Source organism: Talpa occidentalis, unplaced genomic scaffold (genome assembly GCF_014898055.3).
Source record: "Talpa occidentalis isolate TD23 unplaced genomic scaffold, MPIMG_talOcc4v2.1 talOcc4.2, whole genome shotgun sequence".
In the NCBI taxonomy this organism is placed as follows: Eukaryota; Metazoa; Chordata; class Mammalia; order Eulipotyphla; family Talpidae; genus Talpa; species Talpa occidentalis.
The window spans coordinates 148240339-148267834 of record NW_023602073.1 but is presented as its reverse complement, the minus strand read 5'-3'; the positions used below and the strand labels follow the sequence as shown (position 1 = coordinate 148267834).

The following is a 27496-nucleotide window of genomic DNA, read 5'->3' as shown; positions in this document are numbered from 1 at the left end:
GAAGTCCCACATGCATCATTTGAAGGTTCAGGGTCCTTTGAAGATTTCCTGCTCACATATCCAGTGCCTCAGCTGGATACACTCAGAAAGCTGGGGACCTTGGGCATCACCCTACACTCAGGGTGCACTCCCCACACAGTCTCCCCAACACAGCAGCTTCAGGCCAACCAGACATTTCCATGTGGTGGCTTGGGGCAATGCAGCCCCAGCTGCTGCAAGGCCTCTGTCTCTGTGCTCTGCGTACTCCACAGGACGTGGGTTTCACATTCACAGAGCAGGAAAGGGCCCTGCCTGTCGGGTCCAGTGGGAAGGGAAGAGGAAGTGCAGGACAGACCCCCCCCCAGAGGGCACCTGTGTCCCCTGGTGAGAAGCTGACCACGTGGCCATGTCCGAGAACAGGGAGTCTGGGAGGGAGCTCACTTGAAACTATTTCCTAAAAGAGTGGATTTGGGTAGACAACTAACCATGTGAAAGTGATAATGTGAGGGATAGTTTTATCCCTTCGCCTGCCCCCAAAAACTCCTTCACCTTCCACACTAAGTCACCCCCCAAAAAAACACAACAGACAGTAAAAGTAGATGTGACTCCATTTGCATAAAAATCCTTAATGAAATTCCCTTAGGTCCTCATTTATTTAAGCCGGTGCCCTCAAATGTAGACGTTCTGCAGTCACCATTTAGCTCAGGCAACCGTGCTAACATCTGTACCTGTCAGCTTCCACGGACTGGCCTGGGCATCGGTTAGCAAATTATCTGAATATTTCGTATCAGACTTTACAACTGGAAGGAATCTTCATCCCTCATTGAATCCTTCATCTCTTATTTGAACAAGAGTATTTTGGCAAAGCCTCTTTTCCCACTCCTGATCTTCTGGTGCAAATGCTTGCTTTACTGACTCCTAAATGGTCACAGATTTTTTTTTTAAACTATTTATTTTAGAAAATGTTTAAATTTACACTGAAGTTACAAAGGTACTCCAGCCCATATGCCCTTCATCCTGTTTCCTCCAAGACTAACCCCTTACATAACCATAGGGCCTTGTCAATCTGAGAAATTAACATGGAGGCTAAATGGTTACTTCTTTATTTCCAACTTCTTTATTTCTACAAATAAGTATGACTAGCACTTGAGTGGTAAAGTGCATGTGGAATTGCAGTCACAGCCTTGTCATTAAGACAAGAACCACGTTGGTATTTTAGAAAACCAAGGGGTAAGAATTCCTGCTGCTATCTGGTGGCTTATTCAGCTATCATTGTGCTCAGGGGTGTGTGTGTGGGGGTTGGGGGAGAAACTCCTCAAAAACCTGCTGTTGTCCTTGTCATGTAAATGTCATAAATTGTCTTTGACAGTTGTCTTGGCCAATGCTATATAAATTGGCTTAATTTTTTTTAACCATGAAGTCAGTTGTTTACAACTTTATGGTTCAACAAGAGACTGGCTCTGTGTTAAGTGAAGTCTGCTGGCCGATAGAATAACTTCTTGCTGATCCTTCTGTCTCTGTTGCTGGCCTCTTTGGTGTAGTAAGGAACTACATGATTTTCGTTATTCATTTGTCTTAAGCACAAGACATTCTCTTGATTTCCATGATTGTCCTGCCAAGGAACTCAGACGAGCTATTTGAAGTCTAGAATAACAATGAGCAGAATCTGGAAATCCCCATCACTCCTCAGCCCTTGCTGAGTCCTGGAGGAGCCTGGCTGGGGAGCGCTCTCCTCAGAGCAGGGCAGGGAGCCCGAGGCCCCTTGGACATGTAAACACGGTCACAGGAATCTTGGGCTTTCCTTGCCATGGAAAGTTCTGCTTCAACCCTAGACCAGCCTGAGAGACAAGAGAGGGCCAAGAACGGTTGCTTTGGATTCTGGCGGTGACATTCCAAAGAGAGCAACTGAAATAATGGAAGTTTGAAGAACAAAGAAGAGCCAAGGAATGAGAGTTCTTTCACCTAGAAAAAATAGAGAGGCATCTGGTCGTGAAGGAGACTGTGTGAAAGACCATCTCTGAAGGAGCTGGTAGCCTTTTTTTTTTTTTAAGATTTATTTATTTATGCATGTAAGAACTGGGGTATGGGCCAGAAGTGCCGGGCGTGAGAGGATTTACCGGAGACAGACTGGGGAGCAGAACAGGCGAATCTACTGAAATACACTGCTGAGGGGAGCAGCGAGCGAGCCAGGAGAGGTCTGCTGCGCCATGTGGGTAGCTCCCTGGCTGGCCAGGGATGGAACTTGTGCTGCAGAGGCTGCAGACAGCGTCACAGTGCTGTGCTTAACCCCTTGTGCCACCAGCGAGGCCCCACCCCCTTTTTTTTATGATGACACAAGAAGGAATAGTCTATTTTTACGGCTTTAGACTGAAAATACCTTCAGTTATGACACTCGGTGAGACGCTGAGACCCCTCTTTATGGGCTTCTTCCACCCCATCTCCAGGTTTTCAAAGAGTCAGATAGACTGAGATCTTCAAGGTAGGAAGAACCAGCTTCTTTCAGCGTATTTATAGTAAAAAAATCCACTGATGTGAGCTATTAGCATTGTTTGCAAGTTTTCAGAAGCTGGTTCTGTGTTTGAGATTTAGTGAGAAAGTGACAGAGGTTATAAAAAAGAAAGCAAAGCAAAGCAGTAAATTACCCAAGTGTTAACAGAAACTTTCCATAATCTCTCGCTTGTTTTGTTGCTTTTTACATTTCTATCTGGGTGTTTCATTATATCATGGGCAATCAGTTACCCCAATATCTAGACACAGCAATTGCCCCCCAGTTCTGTTTTCACTAACTCATAGCAATATGTGTATTAGGAACAGAGTATTAAAAAAAAAAGATAATCCTCAAATTGTACACTCGTACAAATTGTACACTCATACACTCCTCTCCATTTACTATTTGAACAAAGATTAAAATGGAAGTAAATTTAAATTGTAGAGATTAACATAATTACTTTGAAGATTTCTAGGTCATCATTGTCCAACTAAAATATAATGCAAGTCACATGTAAAATTTGTCATGTTCTGTAGCCACATTTTAGAAAGTAAAATTAACCAGGGAAAATAATTTTAAGAAGATATTTATTCAACACAGTATTCCAGAATATTATTTCAACATGTCATTAACATAAAAATTCTTTTTTCAAAAGATTTATTTATTTATGCATACAAGAGCTGATGTGCAGGCCAGAGGTGCGGGGGTGGGGGTGTGTATGAGAGGGTTCACCAGAGACAGAGTGGGGAGCAGAACAGGTGGATCTACTGAAATACACTGCTGAGGGGAGCAGTGGGCGAGACAGGAGAGGTCTGCTGTGCCAAGGGTTTAGCTCCCTGGCCAGGGATCGAACTGGTGCTACAGTGGCTGCCAATAGCTTCATAGTGCTGAGACTTAACCCCTTGCACCACCAGGGAGGCCCAACATAAAAATTCTAACAGTTTTGTTTCATACTAAATCTCTGAAATCTGATATACCTGTTACACTTATTGCACGTCTCACTTTGGACTAGCTGCACCCAATCATTGTATGCGGCTACTGACAGCTGTGTTGAACAGTAAAACTGTAGAGATAAATATTAATAATTGATGAGTTGTGTCAGGAAAAATAAACCAGACAGGGTGGAAATCTTAAATTATTTTGAGGGAGGTGAGAATAAGACTAGACAGTCTTTATGAGGTACATTTCCTTATGTGAGAAAACTGTAATTATCTTCTAAGCAATGAATCAACAGTAGCAAATGCAGTCTCATATTATATGCCATTATGTGATTTAGCTCTAAATGGTTCGCTTCTGTTGGTAATTTTGGAAGGTGTTTAGTTGGAGCAGTAAGCTAAATACTACAGATACAAAATATCTCAAATAGTCTATTTATAAAGTGCCCTTTGGCTGTCTAAAGAGTAGGTTGTTCCCAGTGGCTGGAATACAGGCCTGGTCTTTAGAACCTGTCAACCTTCCTTGGAGTAGGGTGCAGTCACATTGCTGCTGGAGATTCACCCGTGAAGAGATCCCCTGTTTCATCATATCTCACATTTTCCTGCCCTTGAGAACATAAAAGGCACCATCATCCCCAGCAGCTCAACATGGACTCCTTCAAACACCCTGTAGTTTTTCTCTCATCCTTGCTGTCATGTGGCTGTATAAGTTGGAGTGAAAGTAAGGAAAGAAAAGAAATGAGTCTCTCTAGTGTGTTCATTTTCACTAGTCCTGATAGTGAATATTTGCCAAGAGTTAAATATAGCTTTGTATATTGGAAAGCAGATTGGGTCTCGTCTTCAAAAAAATCAGAACTTTCCTTAGAGGCCAGTGTATCCAGATTTATGGGGGTAAGTTGGTCTAGACCCTTCCAGATGCCCTGGCTTTCATATAGACTACATCCGGCTTACGTTGTCCTTACTCACAGGCTCATAAAAGAAATCCTCATGGGGTGGGGGGAGTAGGGTCAAAACAGGGGTGGGAAGAACACAAAGGACTATGGTGATGGTGCACAGGTGAATTGGTGGTGGGAATTTCACAGGGACTATAACTGAGATGAGAAAGCATACATTGTACAAAAATGAAGAATGATGTAAAAATATATAAAATAAAATTAAAATTAAAAAAAATTTTAAAAAGAATCCTCATAGACTTCCCAAATGAATGCCCATTTCTGAAAGTGAGATCAGCCTCATGGTAGTAGTTATGGTGGAAGCCGAGGTGGAGAAACACATGTTGTGTCTGCTCCTACTTTCAGCTGCCCAGGACATTCTTAACACCAGTCCCAAGTATGAGTGGGTGTCCCTGCTGCAAGCATGCTAAAATGGCTGGCTGCTTCTTGGATTCTTGCCATACTCAAGTTGGATCATGATTTTTAGAGCAAGTGCACTTTAACTACTATAACCAATCCATGTTTTATAGGCCGTAAAGTTGTTATAGAGCAAGCCGAAAGAATATTGCAAAAGCTTTAAAAATTTGTGGCAAACTTAAGCCATGTGGTAGTGGTTATGCTGATAAATTACTCATTTCCTACACATTTCTTACCATTCCTTCTTGTTGACCCAAGTTATTTCCATTATTTCATATTCATAATTTTAATATTTTCATTATAAGTTTGCATTAATATTTGCCATGAATATAAACTACCTCAAAAACACCAAGATATTGTCTTGATGGATTTTTAGCGTTCTACAAATATTGGTACCAGCTGTTGGCTGATCTTTATTCTAGAGTCAAACCAAATTCATGTTTCTTTTGAAAAATGATCATCAATCTATTTTCATGTTACTGTGTTTGTCTTATTATAACCTTCCAAACGTAAGTTACACTTTTCTGTTTTTCTCACAAAACCTGTAAACATGCATTTTGATGGTAACTTGCTAAAAAGAAGCAAATGTTTTTACTAGTCACACTCTCAATTGTGAAACATTTTGTTTCTGTAAACCTAGGATCTCATTATCAGTATGGGAGGGGGATGTTGGTCCCGTCCTACAAATAAAGAAAATTGGACCCTCTAAAGGTTCTAATCATTCGTAGGGCCTTTTTGGACTCAAGATTTAAGTGCTGTGGGTAGGAATCAACCTCTTGACTTTGCAGCTATTCTCTTATCAGTAGCTCCATTTCTTTTAAAGTACATCTTTTTCCTCATAATTGAGTCCCTATAGAATTAATTATGTAATCCTATGATTACAGTGCCATGTGGTCTGGCTTTACTATGGATTATTGCAGTCAGCCCAATCTGGGAATACTGTAACTCTGTGTAGACCAACGGAATGTCACCTTTCAAGAAGGGATTTACAGAAATGTGGTGAGGGGGAGGTTTGAAAGGAGAGGTGGGTCTTAATATTTGCCTTTATGTTCTTGCCCACTGTTAGCGACCACGCAGCGCTTTCTTTACTACAGGATACAAGTAAAATGTGACATTGTCAGCATTCTTGATGTAGTGGTGGTTCCAGGTGGCTTACCATTGTGTGGGGCTTTGGTGGACTATTTAAAATCTAGAACACAAAATTCCAGAGGGCCCCGTCAGGTGTGTTTTCGGGCCACGAGAATCGCTGGTGTGCATGCTAAACTTTCCACCCGGGCGCCCTGGGCCCTGGGCCTTCGATGCAGTGAATCTGGGTCAAGGTGCATTCATTAGTCATTCCAGGTGGTTCCACTTCGAGGCACTAGATGCAGGGCTGCTCAGACCTCAGTGTGTGTGTGCAGAGGGCACTGGCGGCCCCAGAACACCCGACTCAGGCCGGTGGTTGGGGCGGGGGCTGGAGGCTGCGGGGCTCTCCGTCTGGCAGGTGAGGCTGCTTTCCGGCCCCCCAGGCCACTTTTGCAGCTCAGCCAGCCACGGAGGCTCCTCGCACTTCCTGCTGCCACGGGTGAGGTTCACACCTCCCTCGGTTGGCGAGAATTTGCAAGCCCTTGCTCACCGTGCCCTTTTCTTCCCGCCCACAGATGCGCACCCCTTGCGGCCTCAAGTGCCCGCAGCTGTAGCAGCCGCGCCAGCCCCCGGCCCCGCAGCCCGGCCGCCCCGCGGGCAGGAGCGCAGGGCCATGGAGCTCTCCGACAGCGACCGCCCCGTCAGCTTCGGCTCCACGTCGTCCTCGGCCTCCTCCCGGGACAGCCACGGGTCCTTCGGCAGCAGAATGACCTTGGTTTCCAACAGCCACTTGGGCATGTTTCACCAGGATAAGGAAGCGGGGGCCATCAGGCTGGAGCTGGTTCCCGCCAGGCCGCTGTCCAGCAGCGAGGCGCAGGGCGAGGGCCCGGCTGGGCAGCGCGCCGAGGACCAGGCCGGCGACAGGCCGCCCCGGGCGCCGCGGAGGATGGACGCGCACGGGGCCCCCAAAGCCAGCGCAGACTCGGCCGCCAGCCCCAAGCTCCTCTATGTGGATAGAGTTGTCCAGGAAATTCTGGAGACTGAAAGGACTTACGTGCAAGATTTAAAAAGCATCGTCGAGGTAAGTGGCCCTGGCTTTTCAAGGTTGTCACGAGGAATAAACGTGCGTGGGAAGTGAAGGGTCAGGTGTCAGCGATGCGTTGTGCCCTAGGATGAAGAGGTGGGGAGATGTTTCAACAGCAGAATGTAAGGGAAGCCCTAGGCCATGCTCACTGTCTGTGTCAAATCCTCTTCCCGTCTGCACTAGTGAATTGATTACGTGAGAGAAGCAATAATGAGGAGCCCGGTGTGCCCACCGGGATGTTGTGTTCAGGCCTGCAGCAAAGATCTCAGAATCCTGGAGCCATCTCCCCAGGAGGGAGCAGGAATTCGGGTCTCCTGATGGACAGGTGGCGGGGGGCAGGCTATCTTCACCTTACTCACAACTGTCTACTAGTGTCGCCCCCAAAACTACTGACGCTTTGTCCTGCCGTCAGAGGCTGAGCGCTCATCGGCTTGGGTATGATGGTGGCGATGGGATTGTGGAAGATCTCAGGTGAGGCTGTGTGGTGCAGGGTGCTCAGAACCACTGTTCTGGGAGAATCTCCCTATGGGATAGGGTTTTGGGGAAGTGGTGAAGGGCAGAGAAAAACCTCGGGCTTTGCCTTGTCCCAGCATTAACTTTCTGTTCACTTTCGTAGTAAACAACTTTACAGAAATTATTTGAGTCCATGCAAATCGAGCTGAGCCCTGTGCCAGATCACACGCTCTGGAAATTCAATTATGAACTTGACTATGATTTATAGATAGCTTTTAAAGGATAAAATGAGAATTACCAGAGCAGCTTAGATGTAACCCATTTCAATTAACGATTAAAAATATTAATATTTCAAAAGCAAACCGATGAATTTTAAAGGTACCCTCACTTTGCTGCTTTCATTGGTTAATGTCTCCTTCCTGTCTCAGACGTCTAGTCTAAAATATGTTCCAAATCATAGCGGACTAAGTGCCGATGAGCACATTCTCCACCAAATACAGACGTTCTTATGGCTTTAGGACAAATTCTAAGACTTGAATGTGTGTTGAGTCCCACAAATTGGACACTGTCTTCTAAAAATAGCGATGACCTAACTTCCCAGTAAAAATAGACCGATCAATTGATGTTCAACCAAAACAATATGTGTTACCAAATGCTGAATAATGGGGCCAATTGTTTTCTTTTTTTTTATTTCAACAATGATGTCATTTGTACTTGAGGAGAAATACCTGTGAAACTGCCAAAAAATTTACAACCTCTCAGGGATCTTAGGCTTGTCAAAGTTTCTTTGGCCTGTCCTTTTTTCTTTCTTTCTGAAAAATTTTCTGCCTAATCAAAACTCACAGTACTGAAAGAAATTAGTCACCAAACTGGGGTTCCAGGAGATTTTTCAGAGGCTGATTGCTAAGTCCTGAGTGAAAGGATATACGATAAGATATGAATGAAAGAAACTCATCAAGAGAATGTTTTTTCTAAGAAAGTCTTTGTAGAGGGTCTATGTGGCGCTATCCATAGTGTGCTTGCCTTTCATTCTTTATCCATGCATTTATTCTGTTTTACACTAGGGGTTGGTGGAATTTTTCTAGAAAAGGCCAACTAGTAAATATTTTAGACTTTCAGGACTGGAGACTTTATGTAAAGGAACAGGCATGGAAATTTCAGCAAAACTTTAGGACTGGATTTGCTCCAAAGACCATCATTTGCCAGAACCCATTTAAGACTATAAGTTTGTGCATATGTTTCATCAACTGTAAAATGGGACTAATAAATAATACCTGCCTCATAGGATATCTGTTTTATAGAGATGACTCGTACTCACTTTTCATCCATGCGGTAGCCCAGTTCAGACTTCTTCTGCACGCCACCTAATTGAACCCATCTAACTAGTCTCCTTCAATCCTCCTTCTCCATTTAATTCATTTTTCCCATGCCTGGGACATTTTATCTCTATACTCTGTCCTTACATAATCTTCATAGTTCAGGTTTACATTTTAGTTTTTTAGAATTTATAAGGAGAAACTCCTTTGTCAAAGACCCGTAGATGTTTTCACTCATTTGGGAGACATGCACAGTTCACTCTGACACCAGGTTATCAGAGCCACTTGCTTCTGAGAAGAGAATCTTCTCACCTTTTGTCCTGGGCCACACCTCCTCAAGGGCAACCCTGTTGATCTGAAGGTGGTTTCTGGTGAAGCCTGGCTTCCTCCCCATTCTAGTTTAGTGTGGACAAGATTGTTTCATGTGGAAAGGATGGATTATATCCTGGTTACTCTTTCCCCCCTGACCTTGAGGGAATGACTTTAGGGGCATCCCTGGGCCAGACCTGACTTCTGGCTTCTCCTTTGCCGGGACATCCTAGTCTTTCACTCTGTGCTGTTCATATTTCAGCAAGTGAGAACGAGGTGAGGTCTTGACTGTCTCTGTACTCAAAGGGACCATGGAGCTGCTGCTATTTCCATTTCTATATATGACTCTTGATAACATTCACAAATAAAATGAGATAATAAAATAAGGGAAACACATTTTAAAAGTTAAATGGCCGATGATACACTTTGTGGAGAGAGAATCCATAGTCAGAAAGTAGAAAATAAGGGTCTCTTTCATGTTCAATGGCAACTTTGATTGACTCCCTACTCTCATGGGTAGACTGGGTTTCTTTAATCTTCCTAAATGATCTGTAAAAGAGTCTTTTTTTTTTCAATAGAGGCATGTTTTATTTATTTATTTGTTTGTTTGTTTGTTTTGTTTATACATGCACTGGGTACAGTCAGAAGCGCGGGAGGGTGAGAGAATTCACCAGAGCCAGAGCGGGGAGCAGAGCAGGCAGAAAGACCGAAGCACACTGCTGAGGGGAGCAGCAGGTGGCAGGAGAGGTCTGCGCGCCATGTGGGACCCTTCTCAGGTGGCCGGGGAGCAGCTGGGGATCGAACGGGTGCCGCAGAGGTCACCTGCAGCTTCACAACCCAGCGCTCAACCACTGCGCCACCGGGGAGGCCCTGTAAAAGAGTCTTTGAGAACCTCATAAGATTTGGTCCCAAATACAGTTCATGACCTGGTTTTAACCTTTTGGGAAGGTTTTTTAAATAGTTCATAATGTTACATAATGCTGTGTAATTCGAAGTTTTACCCCTACTTCCAAATGGCATCTTTGAACTATGTGAGGCTAAATTAAACCATCTTTGAGGGGGTTACAGATATGTGTAGTAGTGGAAAAAAATGGGTAAAATATTGTGTGACATCAGTTTATTTTGTCTATCATATTTTAGAGAGCTAAAATCCTTTTCAAGCACCTTTAGCCATGCAGTACGACTGTTTACAATAGCTAAGCTTTGGAAACAGCCCAAATGCCCAAAAATAGATGACTGGATCAAGAAGATGTGGTACATATATACCATGGAATATTACTCAGCATTCAAAAAAGATAAACACATGCAATTTGCAGCAACATGGATGGCACTGGAAGGGATCATGCTCAGCGAAATAAGCCAAAAAGAAAAAGAAAAATACCGGATGGTCTCACTCATAGCAGGAATCTAGAAAACTTAAATAAGGGACCAGGAAAATGAATATAAGAAAGTGAAAATCAAAATCAACAAAAAACTATGAACCAGAGACACTTTTTGGGGGGTGGGGGGCGGGAGGGGAAGGATTGGGGTCAGAATGGGGCGTTTGCAATTGTATGGGGGAATATAAAAATAAAATTTAATATTAAAAAAAAAAGCTAAGAAGGGAATATCATACTCAATGTTTAAAATTTGAAGACTCAGAGCCTTAAGCATCGCTTTATGAAAAGCATTTGGCATTTTTCAAAAGACGTAGCTGCACAAGGATTAGAATAGCCATCTCTGAACACTACCCTCCACCCCCGCTCTTGAGTTTATTAGTCTCTCTGGACTCTGTTTATTGTGTGATAGTATAGACAGTGTCAGGCAGAAGAGAGAAGGGTGCTTTCACATACTTAGTAACATGCTTATTGCCCCAGCTTAAAGGAGGGGACTGCACTTAGGACTGTGGGTATCAAATTGCTGGAAGAACAAACTGTCTTTGCTGCAAAGTAGGTCTCCTCCAAGATCTGCACAAAGTGAACACAAGAACCCAGTGGCCATGCAAGGAAATGGGGCCGTGAGGTGGCTGGGACCTGGATAAAATGGAATCTGGGTTTGCTCTTGTCCTGGGCTACTGGCCCCTCCCCTCCCCCCTGTTGATTTGGACAACACTGTTGATTTGGATGTGGTTTCTGATGAAACCTGGCTTCTTTTGATCCTTTTTGGGCAGACAAGATTGTTTGGTGTGGAAAGGGCAGCTCATGTCTTGGCAACTGTTTCCCCTTGGCCGTGAGAGAATGACTTTGCGTGGGCATTCCCTGGACCAGCCCTGGCTGCTTAGTACTCTTGGCAAGAGGAGAAAGATTTTGAACCAAGGGAGAGGGCTGTTGAGAAGAGGTGAATTGTCCTAGATTTTATTCTTTTTATTTGCAGATGGCTTCACTCAATACTTACACTCAAAACTTAAAACTGACACATTTTATGAAATTCATTTAGATTACAGATTTTTGAATACCAGGGGGAAAATATGTTCAAGGCTAGTATGTCGGACTTGGCAGGAATTGTTTTAATGAAGGCTTGTTATGTGGGTGGATTTAATAAAGAACTTACGCTGTAGTACTTGGCATGATTTCATGCACTTTTACGTAGCATTTGAACACTTTTTTGGAATGTGTCTCTTTAATTTTTCCCCTCCAAGAGCTTTTATCATAATGGGTGAATGAGATCTTTCTTCAAACCCTTTAAGATCTATGATAATTTAGAAGCAAACCTGTTAAATAGTTGTTTGCTTGGGGAAGAGCTATTCTTCAAATAGCTCTTCAAATCTAATCACTCTACATGATGCCCCTGAGTCTTACCACGAGCATTGACTTCCCTGACTCGCTATTATCACTGTTGTTACCAGACCCCCATCTCTCCACCCCACCTCACTCACATCTCTTCCACATCAACAAGGACAAAACAGAGAAGGTAGAAACGCAGTGATTACGAGTGCTTATCTCTTCTCCACGCACCCTAATGTGGGAGGAACTGTGGGGACCAGGTCTTTTTCTTCTTTCCATTCCTCATGGGTTTGCCTATTTTGAAAGTTTGCTTCTGCTATTTAACTGACTGCTGATGAATGGTGAAGACAATTCAAAGTGGGCAGCACTTAGTAAAAGCAAAGCCAGTTGAGATTTGCAGAGTCGCTCTTAGTGTAGCTGTTAGCTGTCCCAAGTTCACATGTACTTCATGAACAATGCTCATTTAGGTTATTCTCTCCAGATTTTGTGGTCAGACCTTGAGTCAAAACTCAGAGGAAACATTTCAAATGTCTGTATTGATCAGAGCCTCCTGGGAGCATAGTAGGCAGTGAGTATCACCAGAGGGACACCTTATACTCGATGGCCATTCACATCATCTCAATGGACACCAACACTCGTAATCACACCAAGTAGCTACCACTTCTACGTGTTCTAGATATGTGCCTTGATAATCACAAAAACACTAAGAAATATATTAACTATAACATTTAAGTACTTACCATATACTAGGCATGGGACTAAGCACTTATATCCTCCCTCACTGATCCACCATATGGGTATACTGTAATTTGGCTATATCAGTACAAGAATACAGAATGTCTAGAGGGAAAGGTAACTTGTCCAGGTCCACATGGGTGTTAGTGGTAGAGCTGGAACTGAAACTGTTATTGCAAATCTATTCTTAGAATCAAGCAGAGTGTTCAAAGTTTTTGGTCTTATTCTTGAGCTCAGTAGAGCAATGCTTGGCACCAGCAGCACTGTAGACCTATTGGACTGGATAATTCTTGGTTATGGAGGTTAGTCATGTGCATTTGCAGCAAACTTGGCCTCTGTCCACTAGCGGCCAATAGAACCACTCCCCTCCCCTGTAGTACAACCACAATGTCTGTGACATTGGCCACATAGACCCTGCAGAGCAAAACTGTCTCTGATTGAGAAGCACTACTCTGGAACACATATTAGGGTGGGCTAAGCCACAGTATCTAATAGACCCCCAAATGTGGTAGCCTAATATAATAGAAGTTCATTTCTTTCTTTACAGTACAGTGTGTGTGCACAAGTTAGTGGGGGCAGTTCAGCTCCATGCTGTCATTCAGGGACCCAAGCTGATGAAGTTTGTATCTAATAGACCCCCAAATGTGCTAGCCTAATATAATAGAAGTTCATTTCTTTCTTTACAGTACAGTGTGTGTGCACAAGTTAGTGGGGGCAGTTCAGCTCCATGCTGTCATTCAGGGACCCAAGCTGATGAGGTTTGTCATCTTCAGTACATTGTTTCCACAGCTGTAGTGGTCTGATCCATCTCGCTCAACTAGAAGAGAAGTCATGGAGGTATACACAAGAACACATGAGGTTTCTGAGACAGGCTCAGAAGCAGCTCATACTCTTGCTCTTATTCCATAGGTGAGAAGTCAGCTTGCATCTTTTCAGAGGTGAACTTATAGAAATAAACATGCTATTGATAAACAGTAGTCTAGTTATATTGTTCATCTTTATCTGGAGGACAATTTTCAAATCACTAAGAACTTTGTAGCAATAGTACAGTGATCATCAGTTGATTCAATAATTATAGATGCAGTGAGGTTCTTCAGTGTCTCCCTGAGAAATAATAAGTCTCAGATAATGGAAATGTCACCCTTGGTTCCCTGATGATCCTGACTTATGATTTGTTTCTTGAAACTTGGGACTGGGACAGGTAGTTTAGGTCAGCCTAACTGCTTGTCCAGGATACTGGAAGGGCCCAAGTCAGGTTTTATAAGAGATTCTTACCAGGTTGCAAGAATCCAAGATCTGGGAACAGTTATCGATAAGGACTGTTGTTAATACTTCCATCAAATGTCTAAAATTCAAGCGAATGTGTAGGTGGTAGAGGGAAAGAGCTATATGAGTTTCAAGATGCTTACAGTTGGTTTTGCTATCATGTGACCTCTCACCTGTGTGTCCCTAGAAATCCCTCCCTCACAATCATATGGGAAGAGAGAGCTTATAGAGCAAGTGCATCTGAGTATGGCTCTCACAAACATCATCCATGATGCTTTTGAAAAAAGGCAGGACTGACAAAAATGGAGGCACAATCTTTGCATGCTAAGTAGTTAAGAAATACATGCATTCAATTGTAAATATGATGCTTCACCTTGAAAACACCTGAATTTGCTTGTAGAAGTCACCTGGTTCCCACACCTGCCACCCTTTGCCTTTGAACTATGAGAGGCGAGCAGCCCACTTTATGAACTGAGATATTCAGTATTTCCAGTGGCAATATGGATAGGAATGAGTAGGAAAGCAAAAGGGGGAGGTAATTAGGAAGGATGGGAGAAAGCATAGAGATGGTCAAGACAGAAGAAAAGAGAGCAAGAAAAAAGGAGTGAGAAACTAAAGATAAAACGAGAAGAGGGGAAAGCAGAGAGGGAAATGATCAGCTCATCTAGGAGGAAGCCATCTGTAGGTTGCAACCTGTGAATTATTAGGAAGGAAGGAAGGTTGCCTGATGTCCCAGATACAGAGTGGTGACTCCACCGTGGACACGTGTGGCCTACAGCACAGGTGACAGGCCTGTGGCTGGATGGTGTTTGAGGTGCATACACATGACTTTGTATTCCCATGCTGCCTCCTGGAACTGGGTATACAATTTTCTGCATTCACCTGGTATGAAATTTTGTACAAGCACAGGCAAAATTCAGAAGTTTGATTAAATTCAATTTGTTCCCTAATGTATTAGTCACGTGGAAATCATAGTATGTCTTCAAAACAAATACTAGAGCAGATCTGAGTACACTGACTCCTTGGAATATTTTAACTTCTTTCAAAGAGGTCTCACTGTACTCCATTCTTTACTCAGACTGGGAGAGTGAAGAATTCCATACCTCTCGTCAAAACCATACTCATCCACTTATGTTAAATGAAACTAATAAGAACTATAACCCATAGTGCACTTTTTTATTTCTACCTTATAAGAACAAAAAGTTTAAAAGAATGACCAGATCTCTTATTCATATTTCTGAAAAGTAACAAATTTTTTTACCCTAATCTTGGACTGACAAATTATGATTACTTGTAAATACAAATATTTGTGGGATTTTTTTTCTTCTACTGAAAGGATTTGCACAATTGGATCAAATATTCCTGCACAAACTAAGCATTTGCTTTCTATGAGCCTCAGTTCACCAGAGAGACTGAGGGATAAATATTACTGTGTTTCTGATGTTAAAATTAAAATACCATTTTCTACCGACACTTGCACATTCATTTAGAGAATGTGTTAAAGGAAAGACATGACATAATTGGGGGGAAAAAAATGGAAACTGTACTTTTCACAGACGTAACTATCTACATTAATTTTATTTGTAAGATCGAGCACTTCTTAAAGTACCTGCAGCTAAAAATCTCTTCCCAGTCTATTCAGCTTTTCTTTTAAGACAACATTTTGATTTTTAATGAAAAGACATTTCAAAAACTTCAGTTTACTCAGGAGATTGAGTAGCTATTATTACTAGTCTGCTAAAGAGCTGCTAATATATTTCAAAGACTGCCTTTAGGCAACATTCTGTTGAAGATTTGCTAAAACAGGTCCAGTTCAGTTGGGTTAGAATCCTGCTGTTCTTTGGGTGTCTGCCATCTTGAATATTCAATTATACTGAGTGGGTAGAAAATTATAGAATTCAGGAAATTATGTTCTAAACAAACCAAACTTCAGTTAGGAGAAGTTTCCCATGGCCAGAAATTTCTTCCAAAGAAAAGATGCTGTACCTTGTGAAATTAATCACACAGAAGAATTTATCCAGGTCATGTGATAAGCCTAAAGCTCGTGTGTGTGTGTGTGTGTGTGTGTGTGTGCGTGTGTGTGTTCAAGCAGCCCTGCTCTGTAGTACCTAGAAAAGCAAGAGGCAGCCTGGATTGCCACACAACTTGTCAACAACATACTTTTATAAATTATGTTGTTTTCTGGCCTTTACCATTTGTTGTTTGCCCACCAACACTGCCTTGACGCGTAAGGAGTGTAGCATTGTTCTATATAGCAGCTCGCATAGATTTTTTAATCTCTTAATACTGGTAAAATATACATAAAATGCATCCCTGTAGCCAGGTACATGCACAGTCGGATGACATTAGAACAGTCACGTCGCCGTAGACCATCACCACTGCCCATCACCAGGTCTGTTCCCCACCCCAAGCTGAAACTGAGCTTGTACATCCAGTACACAGTACCTCTCCCTTCCCGCTTCCCTCAGCCTCGGAAAATCTCTTTTTTTCTTTTAACTTTTTTTTTTAAATCGTAAAACCCCATATAACTTAAAATTTATCACCAGCCTTTTTTAGTGTACAGTTTAATGGCATTAGTACATTCACAGTGCATACAGCCAGTCTCCAGAATTCTTTTTATCTTGCAAAGCTGAAACACTGTACCTATGAGAATTCCCTGCAGCTCCTGCTCATGAAGCAGACCACACTCAACACCTCATATAAGCGGAATCCTGCAATATTTGGCCCTTTGTAACTGGCTATTTCCATCAGCATAATGTCTTTTTTTTTTAATATGAGATAATTTTTATTATTTTTAAAGTATTTGATTTTTAATAGTTTTATTTTTTAAATTGTATCATTTTTTATTTAGGTAACATTGGTTTACAACACTGTGTATGATTCAGGGACATAAAATCACACCTCTTTAGATGTATGTTACCTCTCTCCACCTACCACCAATACACCCCAAATCCCCATCATGGTCCATTGGGCCCTGTTCTCCCTTTGCTCTTCACCACACACCCTTTCCTTCTGGTAGTGTCAATTCTGTGGTCAAATTTCTAGAGTCCGTTTTGTAATTTTTTTAGAGCTGAGTAGTATTCCATTATGTATAGATACCATGTTGTCTTAATGCACTCATCTGTCATTGGGCACTTAGGTTGTTTCCATGATTTGCTATTGTGAATAGCACTGCAAAAAAACATTGGAGTTATCCTATCCCTTTGAATTAGTGCTTTGTGCATCCTTCAGATTGATACCAAGGAATCTGGTGGTTCTTTTTAATATTTATAGAAACTTCCATATGATTTTTTGATTTTTGTTTTAACCTGTAGATTAGCATCCTCCTGAAGACTTTATGGGCTTCTTTTTGTCCTTTGAGGGTATCTCCAATTAGGGAAATTTTGCCAATAAATCCTGAGAGAAGGTGACCCTTTTCAGTTTATTCCTGAAAATTCCTAATTTTATTTTATTTATTTATTTATTTTTAAATAATAAATTTTATTTTTATATTCCCCCATACAACTGCACATGCCCCATTCTGACCCCAACCCCTCCCCTCCCAGCCCCCACCCCCAAAAAGTGTCTCTGGTTCATAGTTTTTTGTTGATTTTGATTTTCACTTTCTTATAGTTATTCATTTTCCTGATCCCTTATTTAAGTTTTCTAGATTCCTGCTATGAGTGAGACCATCCGGTATTTTTCTTTTTCTTTCTGGCTTATTTCGCTGAGCATGATCCCTTCCAGCGCCATCCATGTTGCTGCAAATTGCATGTGTTTATCTTTTTTGAATGCATCAGCATAATGTCTTCAAGTTCATCCATGGTGTACCATGTATCAGGTTTTTCTTCCTTCTTAAGCTTGAATAGTATTCTGTTCTGTGTCGAGGCCACATTGAGTGTATGCATTCATCACAGGTGGATGCTTCGATTTCTCTCAGTTGCACTGAATTTTCAATTAAGTAGAATCATACCAAATTTTAGAACTGGAAAATAACTCAGTGAAATCGGAGCAGATTCTGAAAGGTTGAGGTGTGTTGACAAGTTTTCTATGTCAAGCAGTCTGCACTGTATCTGATGAATGTTTGATAAATGAATTATCTAGTCCAACCTGAGCATTTGTTTTACAGCTTTTATTTATTTTTGCATGGAAGAACTAGGGTGCAGGTCAGAGGTGTGGGGTGAGGGGGAGTGGGTGAGAGGATTCACCAGAGACAGAGTGTGGAACAGAACAGGTAGATTTACTGAAAGACACTGTTAACGGAAGCAGCGGGCGAGACAGGAGAGGTCTGCTGCACCATATGTGGGTTAGCACCCTGGCTCGGGATCAAACTCAGGCCATAGCAGTGATGGTGCTGAGACTTAACCTCTAGTCTACCAGGGAGGCCCCAACCTGGGCACTTTTTATAGGTAAGGAAATAGAGATCCTGAGAATGGAGTGCTTTCTCCAACTGGATACAAATCCTGGTTCTGTCACTGCCTTTGATCTCAAACAATTAGTTAACTTCTGTTACCTGCAGTTTCTTCATCTTAAAATGAGAGATTGCGTACCTCATAGGATGTGGTAAGTGTGGAATGAGGCAACACCTGTAAGTGCTTAGCACAGGCCTGTCACACCCAACAGCTGACAGATGTTCAAGCCTCAGACCCTGCAGCTAAGTATTGGTGGTGCCAGAACTGTAGCCTGGCCTTGTCTCCCAGACTTTTCACTTAGAAACATGTATTGAGTGCTTGATATGCGCCAGAGAGGGAGGGTCCTCATAAATACTTGTTAATGAAATGTTCTGGGCACGTATTACTTCTGTCACCCCATCTTCGGTATCTCAACCATTGAGAAGAATAAAATTGACAGACAAGTGTGAAAGGAAGAACTTGTCCCTTCTGTGTCTAGCCACCCCACAGTTGAGACAAAACTAGAGTGGGGATACAGAAGGGAAGTGAAACAGATAGGGTCACTTCCTCAGTTATTTCGGGGGACAGATCTAAAGTGATCTGGGAAGAGTTCCTTTTCCCCCAACACTGATGGAGCTAGCCTTTTGAGGGTGGGACACTGGTTTCTGCAAGACCAGAGAGTGTGGGTTATTCCACTTAAGATAATTAACAGACTGGAGGATATTCTGTGACCCTATTTTGCCTACTCCCGTTCTGAACGAGGATCTGGCTCTGGAGTGCCAGGGCCTCTTTGAAAAGAAGAAGGTCAAAAGGGTAATTATTAAAAAGGTAAATTTATCAAAATGATCTGGAATGTTCAAAAAAAATTCCCTTGATGAGAAAATCCAGTGGAAGAAAATCCCCGCTTCCAAAGCAGGGATAAGTAAAAACCATCATAAAGATCCCTGACGAGCCTGCAATTAGCTGGTCGCCAGCTACGTTTGCAGCAAGGAGAGTCAGCCCTCATAAAGGGGTTCAAAGGGGTTGTTATTTGAGCAATTAAAAGCTATCACCTGAGAAATCTGGCTAGGAGGAACAGCTCGAATATAGGCATTTCTCTAAAGCAAGGGCTGCAGCTTTTGCAACTCCTGCCACCTAAGTTGCAGCCTGGGCTAATAACACCCAAATCTCTGGGGTGGTATCCCTCTTTCTTAAAGGTCTCCACATTCTGATAGGCTCTCAACTTTGAGCTCCACTGTCCTAGAGGAAGTTTGTTGTGGTTATAAAGCAAACAACAGACTCGGCAGCACCGACCACCACCTCTCCATCCCCCCTGTAACAAACTCACAAAAAGCTCAAGTCTGCAAGAGCTGAATCCCAATCCTGACTCGATCATTTCCCTTTTCCCTCTTGGAAAAATTACGAAAATTTTCTGCATTTCAGTGTTCTCACCTGTAAAACAGGATGAGTTAATAGAATTATTGTGAACATTAAATAAGATTATACAAGTAAAATGGTTAGCAGAGTGTGAGGCGTGTGGTGAAGACTCAAATGACAGCTATTCTGATTATCGTGACTGCTCATATCATTGGTATTGGTTTGGCGATGCCTTCTGGTAGGCCTTAAGGTATCATAACAGTGCTATGGTTGTAATCTCTGTTAAGGTCTTATTTCTGAAAATTATTTGAACTTTATCACTTAAGAAGGCTGTGTTACATTGTGTTGTAAGACGCAATACACACCTACATGGAGTTGGATTCATGTCCAGTATCATTGAGGGGGGCCATAGGGGACATGAGGTTATTTTAAGAACTTTGACGTGAGCTGAGTCCAGCAGAGATGGATGTCCCAGGCAGCCCTGGGGGGCTCCAGGCTCACACTGCTGTCAGCTGTGTGCCATGGACAGTCAGCCAGGCTGACCTCAGCATCATTCTCTGTGAATGAGCCTGGTTTAAAACTCCTAAATCTAAGGACGACTCACCAGGCCTCTCCTCCAACCCTGGCTCTCAAGAATGAGCCAGAAATAAGTAAGTTCTTTGAGCAGTCAAAATAGATATCTCAAAAGCCAAACAGTAAATCCTATGTCTCTATCCGGGAAGAGGCCCCAAGCTCTCACCGAGAGCCTCTGTACCCTACATATTTAAAATAAGATTCATTATTTGGCTTCCTAGTTCACAGCAAGGGAGGGATGGTCGTGAAGGCGCTAAGGAGACAGAGTGGATTAATTGATGCCAGGCTGTTTAGAATGGATGCAAACCCGCCCCCTCCACCCTGCTGAGTTCACGTGTCAGTACCTGCCCTGAGCATCTCCAGAGTCCCTTCTGGTGCACCCAGATACCAAGGAGACTTTTCATCGTGTTTGGTATAGTGTCAAAAATATATTGTCTGTCTGGGCCTCCCTGGTGGCGCAAGGGGTTAAGTCTCAGCACTATGAAGCTAATCCCTAGCCAGAGAGCTGCCCCACATGGTGCACCTGTCTCACCCACTGCTCCCCTCAGCAGTGTATTCCAGTGAGTCTGCCTATTCTGCTCCCCACTGTCACCCTGGGCACCTCTGGCTTGCACCCCAGCTCTTGTATGCATAAATAAATCTTTTTAAAAAAGAGAAAGAAAATATATTATCTTACAAAGAGAAAGATAAATATATTATCTTACAATGTCTGATCTTCATTAGCAAACGGACTTTTTTTAATATAATTGAATTTTTCACTTTTTTTAAAACTGTGGCAAGATATACACCATGAAATTTCTCATTTTGTCTTTTTTAAGTTTACTCGCCAGGGCACCCAGTATTTACAGTGTCACGTGATCATCACCTCTCTCCATTTTCAGGACTTTTCTTATCCCAAGTAGAAACTGTCTCCATTCAAAACACTCCCCACCCCCCTTACCCCAAGGCCACCTCCAGTCCATCCTGATCTGCAAATTTGCCTGTTCTAGGGTCCTCACAGGAATGGAACAAACCAATATTTGTCCTCTGTCTCTGATGTATTTCACTTAGCATAACATTCCCAGGGTTCATCCCTGTTGTAACCTGTATCAGAATCTCATTAGTTATGATTAACTTTTTGAAAGAGAATTCTTGCACAATCCCTGGTCCCTCACAAGGGAGGCGACTCTCTTGTAACAGTGAGAATCCCCCTTATTCTGTAAGGGAGGGAATTAGGAAAATAACAAAAGAGGTGGTGAGAAATCGCAAGCATCTGTGGAATGCTTGTTCTGTGTGTTAAGATTCCGGGTATTGTTAAATGAATATAAAAGAACCCATAAGGACCCAGCACCCCTCGTGCACCCCCCAAAAGTAGCCACTTTCAAATGGAGAAGCTGCAGCCTGAGACTGGGGTTTCAGATGACAGAGTCACATTGAGGCAAAATTAGGCCTCAGTTTTCTCTGCCTCCAGGACCCCTGGGGGGGGGGGTGTAGGCTTTGGGGAGGAGGGAGCAAAGTGAGCCATTCCTTTAAATTGTACTTTAAAATATTTTCTTTTCAAAAACCCTTTTCTTCTCCTTGGAGCAACAAGAAATGTTAACAAGTGTGCCATCAGTTGTATAATGGGGTTTACAGTTCGGCTGTTAACCTTTGAAAGCTTTAAGTGGGAGATGGGTTAGGAGGGGGACATGGGTTAGGGGTGCTGGCCACTCGCCAAGGCCTACAACAAACAACATTGCTGAAAAGACGGCTGCTTTGTCCAGTTTTCCATAAAGCGGTGGATAAATCACTCCACCCAGGGGTCTGTTGATAGCTTCATAAATGGTATTCCAAATGCAAAGTCTCTCCGAGAAAAGGGTGAGAGTTAATCTACTTTTGATTAGGGAAGCTTTGCTTTTCTTGTGCAAAGGCGGGAGTGAGCTGGGTGGGAGGAGAGTTAAACACAGAATGCAGAGTTGAGGAACCTTTGCCACCTTCGAGAGGTTGGCTAGTAAAAATTCAGTGGAGACAAAAGGAAGGGGAGGGGGCCGAGAGGAATGCGGGTTGGGTTACAATTCAATTCAGCTTTTGCCACTTAGAGCTCGGCCAGGACTGGGTTAACCCTTGCCTCCCCGGGCCGGCCCTGCTGTGCCCATCAGCAGATCTACCAGGTTTACAGGAATTCACTGTTGTTCATCCACAGGTTTTCAGTGATGGGGAAGGTAAAGCAAAACCTCTGGGAATTGCTGAGGTCAGTTTTGTGGGAAAGAAGGAAATACAAAGATAGGGATAGCAAGTTGCGCAGATTGCCCTGCTCCCTTTTACATGGAATCATAATGTAAATGCTCAGCAGAGCCTAACCCAGCCTGAGGGCAGGAAGGGTCAGAGAGAGATTCCTGGGAAGATTCTGAAGGTGGCATTAACCAGGTTGGACTGTAGGATGGAGAAACTTGGCAGTGAGAACAGAAAATGCAAAGACAGGGCCTCTCTGGTGGCTCGAGGGATTGAGCACAACACTGTGAAGCAATCCGCAGCCTCTGCAGAATGAATTTGATCCCAGGCCGGCCAGGGAGCTACCCACATGGCACAGCAGACCTCTCCTGTCTTGCCCACTGCTCCCCTCAGCAGTGTATTTCAGTCAATCTGCCTGTTCTGCTCCCCACTCTGTCTCTGGTGAATCCTCTCACCCCCACATCTCTGGCCTGTGCCCCAGCTCTTATATGCATAAATAAATAAATCTTAAAAAAGGGGGGGGGGCTCCCCTGGTGGCACAGGTGGTTGAGCACTGCACTGTGAGATTGTCCGAGGCCTCTGCAGCACTGGTGTGATCCCAGCTGGCCGGTGAGTGTCCCACATGGTGTGGCAGACCTCTCCTGTCTCGCCCACTGCTCTCCTCAGCAGTGTATTTCGTCAGTCTGCCTGTTCTGTTCCCCACTCTGTCTCTGGTGAATCCTCTCACCCTCCCGTGCATCTGGCCTGTACCCCGGCTCTTGTATAAATAAATAAATCTTAAAAAAAGAAAAATAAAATGCAAAGACAGAGGACTTGAAAGTACAAGAAGTGAGGGTCTCTGTGTTGGAGAGAAGAGGGAGAAGGGGGTAAGATGAGCCTTGGCTGATAGGCAGGGGTGTGACCTTGCAGGACCCCTCTCTAGTAACAGCGGTGAGAAATCAGTGAATGGTCCTGTGCAGAAGGGACAGTCAAATTTGAGTTTTAGAGGCATCAGACGGGGTACATCTGAAAAGTGAGGGGAAGTCAACCCACTGCAAGGGGCTAGTGAGGGTGTCCTTGAGTATCTGGTGGGAGATGAACAGTGATGGCCGAGAGGAAGGAGAGCCAGGTTTTTTATCTGGGTGGATGTTGCAAGTGAGAGGACCAGGTCTGGAAGCTTTGGATGCGTCAGGCCCTTCTTGCAGATGTCGCCCTAACAGTCTGTAGAGCCGTCCACCAGAAGCACCTGTTTGCTCAGAGCATTGCCCTCCTGAGGTGCCCATAGCCCCATGGCAAGGGTCCTGGGGAATTGCATAAAGTGCCCGCATGCAGGAATTTGTTTGCTTTTGAGCCAAAAGAAGCTCTGATCTGCCTACTTTCCTTCTCTACTGAGAAGGAACCTGAGACTCAGGTGGACACGCAGCAGTCACTGCTACCTGCAAGGTGTGCTGGGCACCTCTGTCATGGCCTGTCTTCACCCTTCAGAGAGAGACCAGGAGCAGGTGATGGTGTTATCTGTACTTAGTAACCAGAGTGCTGGGGTCTCAGTGAGATCAGTGACATGCCTATGGCCCAGCTCTTGGGCCTAGGCTCTGGGGCTGGTACCTAATCCCATCACACTGCATCTGGGCCCACCCAGGGCTGGGTCCTTCCAGGAGGGAGTTACTCTCTCCCTCGTGCCATGATGTAGTGTGGATAAATCTGCTGTCCAGGGAAAGCAGATCTGCCAATGGTCCCCATTTGCAAATGGAAACTGGATCTAGTGCCAGAAAAACCTTTGTTCAGGTTGTAATGTTACAGGGCAGGGAGAGGGGCAGCCCAGACCCCGCAAACCTGCCTGTTCTAAATGGGTTCTGCCATCCGCCGTATCAACACAAAACATAGGAGACTTTAATGAGAAGGAACTTTAATACAACTAGAAAACAATACAGGAAAGGCAAAGAATCTAGTTTCTCAATCAGGCATCCAAAGTGACCCATCCCTTCATGGGTAAAAGTCCATCCAAATGGGATTGGCCCAGAGAAAGGCCCCAAAGCCTGCCACAACTGTAAAGTACCTTCCAGTGGGGACCCACAGAAAAGGGTCAAAAGCAACCAGACAAGTCTGGGAGGAAAAGAGCAAAATCAAAATTAAAACAAAACCTGCCATTGTCACCTCCCCACGGGTCTCACCCACATCTGTGTCACCCCGTCCACGACCACAAGGCAAGCGCAGTTTCTTCGCACGTCTCTCTGCTCCATGTGCCTCCTCCAGGCCTCCTTCTGGCCCCATCCTGCTTCCTCCTTCCTCAGCCTCCTCTGCAGCTACTTCTCTCCCTGCTCAGCTCCACCCTCCCTTGGGTGGGGCAGGGAACCTGGAACCTCCCCCTTTCCTGGGGACCCCCCTGTTACAGTAATATTGCTGCCTTAGAAATTCATCATAGACAATTTCTTGAAAAATCGTTTAGGAAAACTTCATCCTTAATCAACCTCTCTCTCTCTCTCTCTCTTAGTTCTAAGTAACAAGATGGCCTTCGACATGTGCTTTAGAGTTGAGAGGAAGAAAAACACTTTCCTCAAATCACATGTTTCAGTCTGTGCCCACAGATGGGGACCAGGACGCCCGGACGACAGACCGAAGTCTCTGAACTTACCCCAACAAAAGCCCCAGTACTCTGAGAAAGTCAAGTTTCTGGGGGCATCCCATCATGGGGCCACCAGCACCCCCATTTACCCTTGGTGGGGCCTCTCCCTGTTCCCCAGTAGATCAGCAGCCCAGGGCTGTTTCTGGGTCAAGAAATTGCTCAAGCTTATACTGTGATGAGATCACAAAATTACCGCCAGAGAAGCAGCACGGCAGGTTGGGGCTGCCATTGTCTTTGGCACAATGGACGGAACAGCTTAGCCTATGCATCCCCATATTTAGCAGCGGATTACCTAATGCCGCCGGAACATAATCACATTCGTGGCCTGAAAAACTGCCCAGGAAGAGAGCTATCCTGTGCAGACTCTTTCATTTAATATAAAAAGCCTCATTGCATTGTGATCCCCAAGTAGAACAGCCCAACCTTGCAGGTCCTAGTCAGTCTTGTGACTCGGACGGACGGGGGAAGCTGAGCTAATGTCTCCCAGTTTCTTCCTCAAAGCTCTTGTCTGGCGGCCCCCACCTTTTGGCCTACAGAAAATTTTTCTTCGGATTTAGAGTCCCAAGCACATTGGCACAAACAGCACGAGGCTGCTGGGGTCTACCCCCTTATTTTTTAGTCACTGAGTGAGCACTACTTGCGAGCCTGCTGTGTACACAGCGATTACTGTGGGAATGATCTAGAGTGCTTCTCCTGGCTCCTTCAGGGCGCCCTCACGGCCACGTCCAGATTGGGTGAACGGGCGGCAACTGGGGCTGTGGGGGCAACAAGACAGTTTTAACGGGCCCGTCATCTGTCTAGTCTCCTGGTGCTCTGGACTCAGGCATGCTCCTGCAAAGGGTGGTCTGGGATTTGATTTGTAAACAGGAAGTGTTTTTGTCACGGAAATCGGTGGCAACGTGTTTGATGTTGCGTGAAGGCCGCGAGGCCATCCGTGTTCAGAAGTGGCCGCCCTGGGGGGCCCCCAGGGATAGTGGGAGCTCCGCCGAGAAAACCTGGAGTGTCTGTTGTGTGGGGTGTGCCAGGACTCGCTCTAATAAGCTCACTGCTTGCACATGTTCCCGTGTCCACAGCCGCTGCTCCGCGTGGGCTTCCAGGAGCTTCCCACGCAGGCCCTAAACAGGCCTTCCCAGCCTGTGATGTCTCCGAAGAAATCTGGTCTTTCCCAGCTGCTGTTCCTCTGCTCATTGCTGCTTGATCTTTGTTTTGTAGCAACTCCTAATTCTAGAGCTTCTGCGCTCCGCCATCCAGGCCCTCCGTCATGCCCCATTTTAGTCTGGATTTAACAGTGGGGGGAGAACTCCCATATGGGGAGAGCTGTAGACAGTTGTGCGCATCCCGAGGGCTGGGCTGATGGGCTGCGGGTGGCCGGAAGGGAAATGGATGTTTTGAAGGAGTGGAGAGCCGTGCCCTGGGGAGAAGGCAGAGCCATCGTGAGCAGGTCAGGAAGGCTGAGCAGATGCAGACAGCGGAGTGGCAGGGGCTGGAATGCTGGTGTTCTCTGCTGAGGGAAAAGCACACCCTGGCAGGTGGGCTGATAAAGACTTAAAGGAAGCAGGTTCCCCGTGGAACAGACTGGCCCTCAGGGGCAGCATGTGGCCACCCTGGCCTGTGGCAGGTGCTAGTCAAATAGAGTTGCCTTTGGGTTCCACCTCGTACCTAACGAAAACCACATTTAGGCCCGGATGACAGCAGCAAACCTCTCCTACAGCTTCACGACGCTAGGTGAAGGACTACATCCGTCCAACAGTAGTGTGGGTTTCACTGCCCAGGATAGAGTCCACTGGTCCTGGCTGGACAGTGAGCAGGTCTCTCACTCTCTGTGTGACCTTGGGAAGCACTGGAACCTTCCCAGCAAAATGGATTCATCAAGGACCCACCCCCTGGGGTTGCTGAGAGGATTAAATGAGATAATGCATGTGAAGCAATGAGCTTAGTACCTAGCAATAAAAATAATAACAGTGATAATAATGATGATAATAATAAATAGCAGCAGGGAGTTAAACTTCAGATGATCTAATAATGTAATTTATTTTACTGATCTTTTTATTTTATTTTCTTTCCCATATACAAAGCCCCTTGGGCTTTATTTAATTTTTCTTAATTAGCATGTTCCAAATTATACCTTGATTGTAATTGAGATGAATCAGTTTCTTATTTTCAGGTACTTAAAGCGTTGCCAAGGCACCACATCCCTCCGCCACCTCATCAGACTTCTCCCTTTTCCTCTTTAAAGGTTACAGCCACATTTAATTGTATATGTCTGCTTCCTTGCCCAGTCTGAGAGCCAGAGTGTGAGGAGGCAGTAAAAAGTTAGGCTGTGGGAAGCCCCCCAGGGAGCAGGGAAAATACAAAGCGAGTTGGAAAAAAGTAGGAGGACCAAGGACGAGTCTCCGGGGAGGGGGCGCGCCTTCCTTCTGGTCCTGTGGAGTCAGCACTCTGGGGCAGGTGCTATGGTTTACTCCAGCATTTCCAGCAAGTTCTCTGGTTGCCCATTTTTAAGATTCTAAGCATTTCTTACATTTATGTGCATTCAGTTAGCACATAGATGTATATAAACATACAGCATATCCCATATGCTGTATACATCAAAGCATGTCCCAGAAATGCTTTCCGCTTTTTTTGTAGATAGGAGCGATGATTGTATTAAAGAATACGAGGTAGGGGTTGAGAAGCACTCGTAGGTTATAAATAAGGACCCTACTTCAATATGTAATAGAGACC

General features: G+C 44.4%; 1 protein-coding gene across 4 annotated transcripts in view; it reads left to right on the top strand.

Moving 5' to 3' along the window:
• PLEKHG1 (pleckstrin homology and RhoGEF domain containing G1) overlaps positions 1–27496 on the top strand; it is a 197203-nt gene that overhangs the window by 112802 nt on the left and 56905 nt on the right. For all 4 annotated transcript variants that reach the window (XM_054697956.1, XM_054697957.1, XM_054697958.1 and 1 more), the window contains one exon: positions 6392–6897. In XM_054697956.1, coding sequence (XP_054553931.1) covers positions 6490–6897 — 408 coding nt within the window. In that variant the 5' untranslated portion in view covers positions 6392–6489. The remainder of the gene's footprint in view (positions 1–6391; positions 6898–27496) is intronic.